The sequence below is a fragment of the Muscardinus avellanarius genome (assembly GCF_963383645.1).
Source record: "Muscardinus avellanarius genome assembly, chromosome: 2".
Lineage (NCBI taxonomy): Eukaryota > Metazoa > Chordata > Mammalia > Rodentia > Gliridae > Muscardinus > Muscardinus avellanarius.
In genome coordinates, this window is record NC_137787.1 from 82572271 (window position 1) to 82585310 (window position 13040).

The window sequence follows — 13040 nt, forward strand, 5'->3', positions numbered from 1 at the left end:
CCCAGACCAGCAAAAAAAAAAAAAAAAAAAAAAGTATGAATGACAAATGGTTGTGTAAAAAAGCTAGGTGATGCTCTCCACCAACTAAGCCTAATCAAACAACACACGCTGGTGTGCAAAGGCAGCTGGGGTTCTGACCAGAGACAAGGATGTCATACCTTTTGACATAAGAGAGAGTGCTCAACCAAAGAAGGGAGAATAGGGTAATTGAAGAAAACTTTAGTTACTAAAAATAGGCTATAATTGGCCAGGCATGGTGGTGCACGCTTGTAATCCCCACGCTTGGGAGGTGGAGACAGGAGGATAGCGCAGGTTCGAAGCCAGCCTCGCTGGCTTAAGAGACCCTGTTTCCAATTTTTAAAAAAGTATAAAATAGGTCTGGGAGTGTAGCCTGGAGGACGAAGGGTTTCCAGGAACCCCAGTACCACCAAAAGTAAAAAATAAAAATAGGCTATAATTGGCACTGGAGGAGGCCAGTCAAGGAGACACTCCAAGATGACTTAAGCCCCTCTGTAGCCCTCATGTCACTCAGCCATTCAGCACACACATCCCACTCAGCTTATCCCTACTCTCATGGCAGAAAAAGGAAGCACACACCTTAGTCAGTGGCACGTTAGAGATGTGGTCTGGGTCTGTTGTCTCACAGTCCATGGACTGGAAAAATTGTCAAATGCCATGGAATAATAAGAGATTCTCAAGTCCATTAGTTTCATGATAAAAGACAAATTATATGTCTATATGTAATTTATTGTCTAATTAAGCAGAACAAAACTAAAACTAATAAGCAAAAAGTATAAACATAATGCTTAAAAGGTACAAGAACAGGAAATAAGAACTCTGAGTTTTGTTCTTTTGTTAGCTATTGTTAGATATACTGGAATATATTGTTAGATATACTGGAATATCACTGTATAGTTGTACAGTGATATTCCAGTATAGTAGCACCACCATTCTTCACTAGTACTTTCAGGAAATCTGGTTTGTAAGAGGAATTATACTGGAGATAAAGGATTCATTATAGCCAACACAGAATAAGTAATATTCTTATCTATTATTCCTTATTTTTCCTAATCTTCAATTCCAAATATTAATCTAGACTTTGAAACACAAGAAAGAGTAGCAGGTTTTGAAATCATGAAGATAAGTAAGAAAAATTCTTTGGAAGGACGTGCTATAAAAGCTAGGATTACATTTTAAAGGAAATTTCTCAGGAAGATATGTATACATTGTTTTTTTTTTTTTTACATCTACTCCATCTAATATATGAGAAGTATCAAAACAGAAACCCATGAAGCCAGTTTCAGTTAACAGATTAATCTCTACAACTGTGATATAAGAATAATCACAGCTTTCTCCTCACAAATTCTCAGGGAAGTAGTGGCAATTATAACATCTGGTTATATCTCTAAGATTCTTGAAATGAAGCAATACTCAATATAAATTCACACACACACACACACACACACACATACACACACACACACACACACACACACACACACACGTTGGGATTGAATCCAAGGCCTTACAAACGGTAGGCAAGTGCTCTACCACTGAGCTATACCCCCAGCTACACCATTTTTTAAAATAGAAAGATGATTCAGGCATGGTGGTACATGCCTATAATTCCAGCTACATGGGAGGCCAAGGTAAGAGGACTGCGTGTTTAAGGCCAGCCCAGGCAATTTAGCAAGACCTTGTCTCAAAATAAAATAAAAAAGGTTGGGATGTAGCTCAGTCATAGGACACTTGCCTTGTATTTGCAAGGCCCTAGGTTTAATCTCCAGCAAACACACACACACACACACACACACACACACACACACACACACAGTGCTGTTCTGAAAATTAAGAGTTTCTAAGGGAGATTTTACTTGCCTATTTCATTTCTGCCTTAAAGGCATTTCTAATACCAATTATGTGATTTGTTTTTAGTTATCCAAACAGAAACAAAGCTCCTTAAGCCCTCCCACATCTGCTTCTAGGTTTCTGCCCTCTGCGTAGTATATAATTTTACCACTGAGCTGCATCTTCTGTGACCACATAAAATCCAAATGCAAGCAAGCCAAGTTTGACTTACGTTACTGCATACTGTGCAAATGACAGATATTCCACTAGGACATCAAGGCCTTTGTTTTCTTCATTCAAAAACTCTCTGACCCATCTGTTGAAGAAAGAGAAAAGAGTCAATGGAGAGGTTGATCACATGATTTGCTATGGAGGGAACATACTGAAAGATTTTATTTTCTATCAAAAACATCTACTACCTGAGAGGAAATTCAGAGGAAAGCCTAGGCTACTTCAGGTCAGGGGAGGGGGGCTTCTTGACAGGGTGAATAAGGAATCCAAGATATTTCCACGTGGAAGGACAAAGAGCAAAAACCGCATGTGTGCTGTTCTAGCATTCTACTGCTTAGGAGACTTACGGTAAATTATTTAAAAAAAAAAAAAACTTGCTAAAAAAAGGAACTTGCTAAATGTACTTTTTCCACCACAACTAATCCACAGCCTGCTTGGTGAAGGAGCCAAGACAGCACAGAGAATGAGCAGAGGGGGGACATGAAGCTGTAACCACTGAAATCCAGGCAAGGCTCCAAATCCACGCTCAACTCCCTGGCACAGGAGGCTGCAGAAACCACTAACCTGGCCAGTGAGAGGCCAGTGTTTATGGGCTTCTGGAAATTCAATAGGGATAATGATTTGCTTAATTTTTTCCATGAACGTTACAACTCTTTAAAAGGCTACAAGCACCGCAGACCATCACCAAGGGCAACATGTGTCGAATATGTTTTAAAAGATTCATTTTCAAACAACACCATCTTATATTTGAATGGTGTTGAACATTTCACTGCAAATGTTCACGCTTTACTTGCGCTTCATCACCACTCCGATAAGATGGTCAAGCACCATCTTTAGGGAAGATACATATGTGTTGCCCCATTTCACAGCAGTACACTCACCCTCAAAGGATGTGTGGTACCCTATTTAACCTTCACTCAGTATAAAACTTCGACCAACAGTAAGTAAAAAGATCAACAAGCTGTTGCTGAAATGATACTTGAGGGACACCTGGCCAGCATATTCCAAAGCTGTTGCTTTCCTCCACGTACACCATGCCAGAAAGGCTGATCACTAGGGATAGGAGAGCTACTGTGGAAGAATCCAGTATCCACAGGCATTAAAGCAGCAACAGGACAGTCGTATCATCTCTCTGAAGGATGAGCAACCCCTTGAGATCTTTATTTTGAAGGAAGAAGGAACCTGGTAGAATCAGGATGCCTGGATTTTTTTTGTTTTGTTTTGTTTTGTTTTGTTTTAAAGTTTTGTGGGGATTTTCTGGGGTGGAGGGAAAAGGGTATTTGATTCTTTTAGTTTTGACTTCAAGCTCATTCTTTCTCTAATTTCCTGTCATCTTCATGATGAAATTCAGATTTACAGGTACTTCCAGGAGGTAGCAAAATGGAAATTTAAAGAACTGGGTTTGTATTTCCCCCAAAATATACTAGACAGACTACCACAAAATATACGCACTTAACATAACAGTATGTAAGCACATCACCTTTAAAAGAAACCTGAGGAGTCAACAACACTGGCAAAGAACACAGCATCTGTTAGGTCTCACAGAGTGGCTTTGTTCCGAGACCTGAACACTAATAACAGGGCTGCCTGTTGGTCGAGGCTGAAGTTTCCAAAACAGCATATGCTTCTTCACGGCATCAACTTCCACATACTTTATTTTAAATATTCCTTATGCTGCTAGGTCTCAAGAGACATTGGATATTTTTATTTTTTTTCCTTTTTTTTTTTTTTTTTTTTGGTCAATACTGGGGATGGAAACCAGGGGCACTCTACCTCCAAGCTTTACTGCCAGCCCTATTTTTTTCTTTATTTTGAAACAGGGTCTCACTGAGTTGCAAAGGGCCTAAGTAACTGAGGCTCTCTGCGAACTGCAATCCTCCTGTCTCAGCCTTCCAAATGTTGGGATTACAAGCATGAGCCACCACACCTGACTGACACTGGACATATTTAAATGGTGATAATTAGATTAGAAATGTTAAAAACATGTTTTGTTTTCTTTTTTATTATTGATAAGAGACTTAAGAAAAACTTGAATGAAAATCAGGAAAGATCAGAAAACTAGTTTTTCTTTAAACCCAAGCCCCTGTGCTTCTCCTAGGCCTTTCCATTGGTCTGCAGTATGATCTCGATTGCACTGGGTCAACTGGCCCTTGGTGCTGGGTGTCTTCTAAATACAAAGAACAATCACAGAGTCTGGACTTTTCTGGACCCTCCTGACATTACATATTCTACCCCAGATGCCTACTAACTAAGAAGGTGAGAAAAACAACCACCGAAGTTTCTTCTGGTTGATTCTGTAAATATGGCCTCCAAAGAGTACAGATCCTCCAGGAGACACCTATCCCTCCCTTTTCTCAACCACAAGCACCTCCACCTCACCCAGGAAGCTCAGCCATTAATCAAACAAGAAGCAAATGACCCAGGCATGAAACAAGTCAGCAAAAAGTAAACAAAGATGTAGAAGATAGCCAAGGACAGCCAGATGGACTTTTCTTGTCCCAATATACAACTGCGTCTACATTTTGATGCAGGGGTAAAGATTAATTTGCTTCTTTTATTGCACTTCAACATCTTCATCAATATGCCTATCTTCCCTTGCTGACCCTGAGCGAATTGCATTAAAGACCATTCCAAAGTCAAAGGCAAAAGCCTTCTTAAGTATGAAAAAGCAGGCTGGAAGCCAGGCATGGGGCCACATACCTGGGAGTCTGTGGGAGGCTGAGAGAGGAGGATCCCAGGTTCAGCCTCAGCAACTTAGTGAAGTATTCCACAACTTAGTGGAATACTTTTATGTTCTGTTTCAGAACATAAAAGAATACAGGGCTGGGGTTTAATTCAGAATGCCCTGGGTCCAATCCCCAGTACCATAAAACAAAAACAACAAAAAAAGGACACTGGAAGAATATAGATGTCTCATTTGCAGCTTTAAGTATTTGATCATGTAATAAGTATCACATATTTAGGGCTTCCATAGTAAATTATTTCCATTTTCATCTCTATACATGCACTATATACTTTTTTTAATATGTTGTTAATAGACAAACAGTTTCAAATTGGGTGATTATAGGGTTCAGAAAGTACAATTATTTCTGACTCTGACAGCATGTATTACTTCTCAAGTGCCTCTCAGATTTAAATGTAATTACCATATGTTAGAAATTTGAATTTAGGCAAATTCCCAATCAGATGCTTAGCAGAATCTAGAAAAACAGGGATAATGAAAAACTGAGTTCAAAAAAGGAATGTAAGTTCAAATGCTAATAGTCACTGTTTTATGTAGATCACTCAAAGCTTTATTTCAAAGCTTTATTATCCCAACCTCCCCAAATCTGAGAATTTCATTATCCTCATATGGAAAATCAAGTTTTGAAGGAAACCCCTGGTTTTCAATTTCCAAAGATGAAGCCAAGCCGGGCGTGGTGGCGCACACTTGAAATCCCCGCGCTGGGGAGGCGGAGACAGGAGGATGATGCAGGTTCGAAGCCAGCCCCGCTGGCTTAAGAGACCCTGTTTCAAAATACAAATATAAAATAGGTCTGGGAGTGTAGCCCGGAGGTAGAAGGGCTTCCAGGAACCCCAGTACCACAAAAAAAAAAAAAAAACAAAGAAGAAGCAAAGCAGCCAGAAAATGCACAAGGAAAAGACAGATAATGAATCCTCTCTGCCAGTCTCCTTTAGATAGAGGACTTAAGACAGGACCTGAAGTTGCTGATATATCATAGAAATAAGAGAAAGATAAGCATCATCCAGATTTGACATTGGTCACCAAATCTACACTTAGGCAGTGTTGCAAACTGGTTCTCAAAGTGCATCCTACTTACTACAGTGGGTCCCTGAAACCCAGTTAGGGCAACTGTGAGGATATTTTCATAAAAATATTAAGATGCTATTTTTTCTCACTCTGTTGACTCAAATATCCATGGTGCAAAAGAAATACTGGGTATTACCACTGCCCACTTATTGTATTCTTCACCCCATGAAGAGAAGAGGGGAAAGCCTAGCCTCGTTCAAGAATATCTTTAATAAATAAATAGAAAATTACTGATTTTATTAAAGCTTGATCCTTGAATATGTATCTTTTTCAATTTTCTCTGTAACAAAATAGGAAGCTCACCAAAAAGTACTTCTTCTGTACCTCCAGGTTTCATGGTTGTTTCAAGAAAAAGGAGTTGGCTAATCACTTGAGATGCAAGCTCAGCTTGCTTTTTTGCTTTTTCACTGAATGCCAGTTTACTTGTTAAAATCATGGACAAAGCATGGAAATACAGTTTGGGGTATTTGGAAGTCATTTACTCAAAACGAATGAAGTAAAGCCAGGCATGGTAGCACATGCTTGTAATCCCAGTACCTGGGAAGCTGAGACAGGAGAATCGCAGGTTTGAGACCAGTCTCAGCAACTCAGTGAGGCCCTCAACAACTTGAGGCTGTTTCAAAGTAAAAATAAAATAGCACGGGGGTGTATCTTGGAGGTAAAATGTCTATAGGTTCAATCCCCAGGATAAAACACATACATACATACATACACACACACACACACACACACACACACACACACGCACATTGAATTGAGCCTATCATTTTAGGGAACAACAGATAATATTTATCATTAAAGACAAAATTTGAGTTTTGAACCAAAAAAATTAAAAACCTGTATTTATACCAATATGATAGCTCCCCAATACGTCTAAGTATATTCTGATATGACTGGTTATTATTAACAAATGTGATTTTAAAACATTATTATAAAATGACATGTTTCAACATTTGAAAGAGCCAAATAAACTCAGCAAAATGATGTTTTCCAAATGATTATTGCACAATGGTAAGAGGCCATGCTACAAGCTGAGCATGGTAGTATACATCTGTAATCCTAGCTACACAGGCTGAGGCAGGAGGATCCCAAGTTCAAGGCCAGCCTGGACAACCTAGCAAGATCCTATCTCAAAAATTGTTAAGAAAAGAGAAAAAAAGAAAAGGGGCCTAGAGATGCAGTTAGGCGGTACAGAGTTTGACTAGGAGGTGCAAGGCCCTGGGTACAATCTCCAGTATATAAGGAAGAAAAGTACTGAGGGATAGAGAGAGCAAATGAAGAGAGAAATTATATTATAGGATCCATGGTTAAAAAGATACACGTACGTAAAAGACAGCTCAGTGGATGTTAACGTAATACAGCATTACCTATATGAAGTAACCATAACTTACTGGATTTTGGTACACTATCCAAAAAAGAATATCCACCAAAAATCTACAAAAGACATTGAAAAGCTCTTCCTTTTCCCAAGAATGTAATGTAAATGACAAAATTTTCTTCATAAACAACAACCAGAACAACACATCACAACAAATTGAATGTAGACTCAGAAAAGAGAATAAGCTTCTCCAGGCATAGTGATACATGCCTGCAATCCCAGTACTTGGGAGGCTGAGACAAGAGAATTGTAGGTTGAAGGCCAACCTAGCTACTTAGGGAGACTCTTACCTAAAGAAATACTGTTTCCAAGCAAAAATTAAAAAAAAAAAACAAAAAAAAAACAAACAAAAAAAACAAACAGGCCTAGGGGTTGAAACCTAGAAATAGAATACTCCTAGGCCCCTGAATTTAATCCCCAGTAATAAATAAATAAACAAATAAATAAATAAATAAATAAATAAATAAATAAATAAATAAATACTAAAAGCCCAGTTGTCTTCTATTTACCATACACTGGAGAAATTGGAGGTGGGGGGACTTTTTTAAAAAATAAAAACTACATGTCAGTATTCTTTTTGTTTGTTTTTCTCTGAAACAAAAAAATGTAACTTTTTTCTAAGAGTTATATTTTAGGAAACGTGTTATATATAGTATTTATGCTAATGTGTTTATTTTACATTTGTATATTTAAATTAAATGTTTATTTCTAAATATGTAATCTTTGGTGTATATGTGGTATGGGGGATGGAACCTGGGGGGCTTTTACCTCTGGGCTATCCTACCAGACTTATTTTATATTTTATTTGGAAACAGGGGCTCACTATTTGCTGAGAGCCTCATTAAGCAGCTAAAGCTGGCCTTGAACCTGCACAATCCTCCTATCTCATCCTTCCAAGTACTATGTACAAGGGTGTGCCACCACGCCTGGCTTAAATATAAAATCTTAATGCTCAAATTTATCAGTTATAACTTCTAAAATGGTAAAAATTAATAGATGCAATTCACATAAACAAAGGCTTATTGGAGTTCAAAATAATTAGAGCATAAAAGGGTCCTGACACCAAAACATGGGGAGAAGTGCTGGTACAGATGAAAAGCTTTAGATTTGGGTAACTCTTAGATCAGATATCAGTGCTTCTAAGTGGTCTGCTACAAGCCGCCCTTCGGTAGTTTATTCTAGTAAAGAGCAATAATTAAGAGGTTTTTGTAAGGAATAACATATCTCACATGCCTAGCATGGTGCTTATAAACAACAAAATAACTATGATTCTATTATTTTGATAATTTCCAAAAAGGTACCACGTAGGAATGAATTACATAGAGTAGTTTGACATACACATTCATATATACACGCACATACACCCCACACACACACATCCTAAAGAACCCTGGGTCACTCCTGTCTTCTGTCATCTCTGCAGGGATCCAGTCAGCCTTTACAAAGACCGGCAGTCCAGCAGGGAAGACGTTCACTATGCAGGTCCAGGGCTCCTTCCCTTTGGTGCAATCCCTCCAACCCCTTGCCAACTGTCCACATTCCTTTTTCAACCTCTTCTCTCAACTATCCCTAAGATAAAGTGAAATGGGCACGTTTTAGCTGGGCATGGTGGTGCACACTTGTAATCCCAATATTTGGGAGGCTAAGACAGGAGAATCGCAGGTTCACAGCCAGCCTCAGCAACTTGTGAGGCCCTCCTCAACTTAGTGAGACCCTGTTTCAAATTAATAGTAAAAAAATAGGGCTGGGGGGGTAGCTCAGAAGTAAAATGCCCCTGGGTTCAATCTCCAGTACCACATACAAACAAAAAAATAAAAATAAAAATAGTATGTTTTAGAACTTCTTTGACTTTGCATTCGGGAAGAAAAATGATTTTCCATCATTATAAGGCAGTTATACTAAAATAAATGATCTGCTAGAGAAATCACCTACACCTCAGATCCATAAAATAAAGCAAGTACATCTATGCAGCCTCACCTCACCACCACCCTGAGTACTATCCCCCTGCATCGGAAGCATCGTGACACCTGCCCACTCTCATGGCTTGCCAGTGAGGCCTAATGGTATCTAGTTCACTGCAAGAGTATTTCAATTCATTTAGGGGCTTGGGTGAGTCATTATCTAATTTTTCTCTATTGTTCTGGTTCCAAACAGTTAAGTGAATGGGATAATTCCTAGCCCCCAAGTCTTATTTCAATTTGGTTCAAATTAATTTTCTTTCTCAGAAGAGTTATCTATTTAAAGAGTTTTAGGCTTATATAAAAACTTAGAACAAACCCTTTGCTTGACAAAGCTGCAGCTTAGCATTTTATCTTGGAAAAGCCCAAGACTTTAACCTTGAAACTCAAGCATGTGCTGAGAATAATTTTTTTAGGACGAGTAGATTTTAAATGTAATTCCTTCTTTGAATTTCTTAGAACTACAATTTCCTGGGTATAGAGGTCATTTTGATAGAGAAAGTAACACTCTCTGCAAGGAATTCCCTATATATTATATACTATTGTTGAACTATTAGGAGATATTATTTGCTACCTGCATAAAAAATAAATAGCTATCAGAGCTGGGGAATGACTATAAAACAGGATCCACATTATAAATTTCATAAATTTATAAATTTTACAAATCCAATTTTATAAATTGTCTCATTTAATCCTCCAAATACTCCTATGAGCTTAACATAGCTCACCTGATCAATGCAGAAAGCTTATGCGACTCACTTAAAGTCAAATAACTAAAAGGGGTCATGGCAAAATTTTGAATCAAGATTTCTTTCCATAAGATAAAGGGGGTGCACCAAATCACCTTTCTACTCTATTACCTTAAAGAATACAATAAAAGCTGTGGATCCCTTTATAGCAGCATGCATTTCAATAATCCCTCCTGGTTAACACTTGATTGTTTTCATTGTTATTAAATAATTCTTCAGAAGATTTTCCAATCAAGTGTGATCAAGCCCATTATATTAATGAAGAGTCCAGTTCAGGTTTGGGCTTTCAGGATGGAGGAAAAAAAATGTAAGAATGCTGGTGTGTGGTTTTATTTTCCATGGAAGTTTATGTAAGGTAATTGACTGAATACAATCAGACAAATCATCTCCCTGAATTTACATGCTGCTTTAAGAGTGTCTCACATAGATGGTGGGCAAGGAGAAACTTCAGCTGGTGAAGATGAGAAATTTGAGAACTTTTCAGCATGCCTATGGTACCTATACAACAAACCACTCCAACTGCTTGCAGATTGTACTGGCATCAACCCAACCTGGACTCTGCTGTTTCCGCCAACTTTGTATTGGAAAAGAGTCTTGCTTTGGTATTTGATGGTCAATTTCACATTATTTCAGCAAAACTGGGAGAAATGTTTTTCGACTGTTTGCAAAAATCCTGACTGCAACATATTCCACCTCCTCCAGTCAAGAAGTGCCAAGGCACAGGGTTTGGGCTACAGCAAATGGAATCTCATTCCTGATCCATAAATATCAAAAAGTATTTCAATTTTCTAAATTTGAATGCCCAGCTGTATTAAACTACTGCCACCTTCACCCTCAGTAGACAAGCCTCAGTGCTTTGATCCCAGGGCCCTGGTTATCTTACTTCTTTTCAGAGAAAGAACTGCCAGGGTAAGCGATTCAGAAAAGGCAAAAAGTTTCAGCCAAAGAACCTGGTTCTACAGCTGTAGAATTTGTGCGATCAACTCACTGTTTCTGGGTCTTTTTTTTTTTTTCTTTTGTAAAATGTGAAATTAGGCAATTCTTAATTTCTCATCCAGTTCTAAAATCATGATTGTATATATCAATTTCCTAGAATCCATTTTTTGAGACAAAGATTTGGATTAGTTCATTTTCTGAAGACTTCATCCTCAAAGTGACAAATCTACCAAAATATTCTTTAGAAAATGAACTTTCTCACCCAAGCTCACTCACCTATAAATCACACTATCATTTCTACAATTTAAAAACACTTACTAGGGGCAGGGGAAAGTGCTAAGAATTAAACCCAGGGTTATGCATGCAAACAGTTTACTCTAAAAATACCTGTGCTAATCACTTGAATGGTTTGTGCCAACCATCATCTGAAATAGAAATAAGCTATTATTTATATAATACATCTACTTTATAGGATACTCTGTAAAACTATACTATAACAGGAATATATGATTCCATTTTCAACAGACCTGCAAAAAGTATCTCAGGGGGGAATTCCAAAATATGTAAAAGTCTATAGTCCTCTTGGACAACTCAAAAAGTCAAAACTCAGAGGGGTTAAATAACTTGTGCAGTGTTATTTATACAGATACTTTGGACAAAACTAAATCTGCAAATTAGAATACTTAATATCATTCTGCCTTGCAGATAAACTATCTTATTTTAAGGTACAATTATGTCATCCCAGGAGTAGAGAAGAATGTAATAAAGTTGTATTTGCCTGAGGCAAAAAACCCATGTTGCATGTAAGAAATTCAGAAATGCTTAGTGATTTCCTGAACTTCATTTTCCTAGAATGGATTTATACTTCACGGTACCAAGAGTTTGAGAGGCACAAGCAAGAGACTCAGAGCATGCCTGTGTGCAATGAGGTGGTCAGATGAAATCACTCCAGTTTCAGTCCTCTTCTAAACAGAAACCCCAGGGTCTTGAGGAAAGAGAGATACAATAGCTTTATGTAACCAGCTTGGAAGGCTACCATGAGGGCTTAAGAAATGTTCCAGGATCTCGGTCTAAACCGATTCTTGATGGTTTCTGCTTTGCCTGAAAATTGCCATACATATATGAGAATAAGCACTTATTGTGAATCACCTATACTAACTGAACCTAAGCCCAAAAAAGAAATACCGAATTGTCATAAATATCCCAAATCAAGGACCACAAGTCTGGCATAGCGAGAAATTTGAGTTCTAACAAAGATTCCCCATCTAACCCTCAGTCTTTCAACTTATAATGAATACGGAAGCTCAAACCTTTGGCTATGATTCAGGCACTTACTCCCCCACACACAATTTAGTGTGACCCTGTTTCAAAGTAAAAAATTAAATAGGGCTGGGGGTATAACTCAGAAGTGGAAGGACCCCGGGTTCAACCTCCCAGTACCACAATAATGATAATGGGGCATACTTACCCAATGTGGTTAGTTCTTAAGGAAATTTCCAGTTCTCTTAGTACTTGTGTAGATTCCTGAACACGCCTTCTGAATTTCTATAAGTCAAGAACACATATTCATACAAAACATTTTAGCAAATGCTATAACTATAGCTTACCTAGAATAAATTTAATACAATGTGAATATATCTTTACTTCAAAAATGGCCTTCTCTAATGTGTGCATACATGTGTGTGTAAAACATACAAAGTTTTCTCATCATAAGAATAGCTTAAAAGAAAGGACCAAGAAATTAGTTCACCTTGTATCTTTAAGCAGATTACTTTTCCTATCCCACATAGGCAAAGGATCAGGGACCCCCATACCATTTCCAGCATCAGTATTCACTAGGAAGATTCAAAGGATTCGGCATACAGTCGTACACATGGCGATGATGCAAAAGAATGCCAAGTGAGATCAGTAAGAGAAAAGGTGTGTGGGAGAGTATGCAGAGAAGCAGGTGTGAGCTCACACGTTTCTCCCCTGAGGAGACCCAAATGACAACAGGCGTCATATTCTCTCGAGAGTCAGCCTCTGGGTTGTCCACTGGGGACTGATCTCAGACACTCTCAGTCTCATCTGCGCCCAAATTCCAGAGTCCCTGCAGAAAACCCAGTGCTCAGCATGAATCATGCTCTTTG

The 13040-nt window shown here is 38.3% G+C and overlaps 1 protein-coding gene across 3 annotated transcripts in view; it reads right to left on the reverse strand.

Moving 5' to 3' along the window:
* FMNL2 (formin like 2) overlaps nucleotides 1-13040 on the reverse strand; it is a gene marked incomplete at both ends in the record, with an annotated part of 311524 nt that overhangs the window by 86482 nt on the left and 212002 nt on the right. For all 3 annotated transcript variants that reach the window (XM_080689059.1, XM_080689057.1, XM_080689058.1), the window contains 2 exons: nucleotides 2081-2164; nucleotides 12380-12456. In XM_080689059.1, the coding sequence (XP_080545185.1) occupies nucleotides 2081-2164; nucleotides 12380-12456 (161 nt within the window). The remainder of the gene's footprint in view (nucleotides 1-2080; nucleotides 2165-12379; nucleotides 12457-13040) is intronic.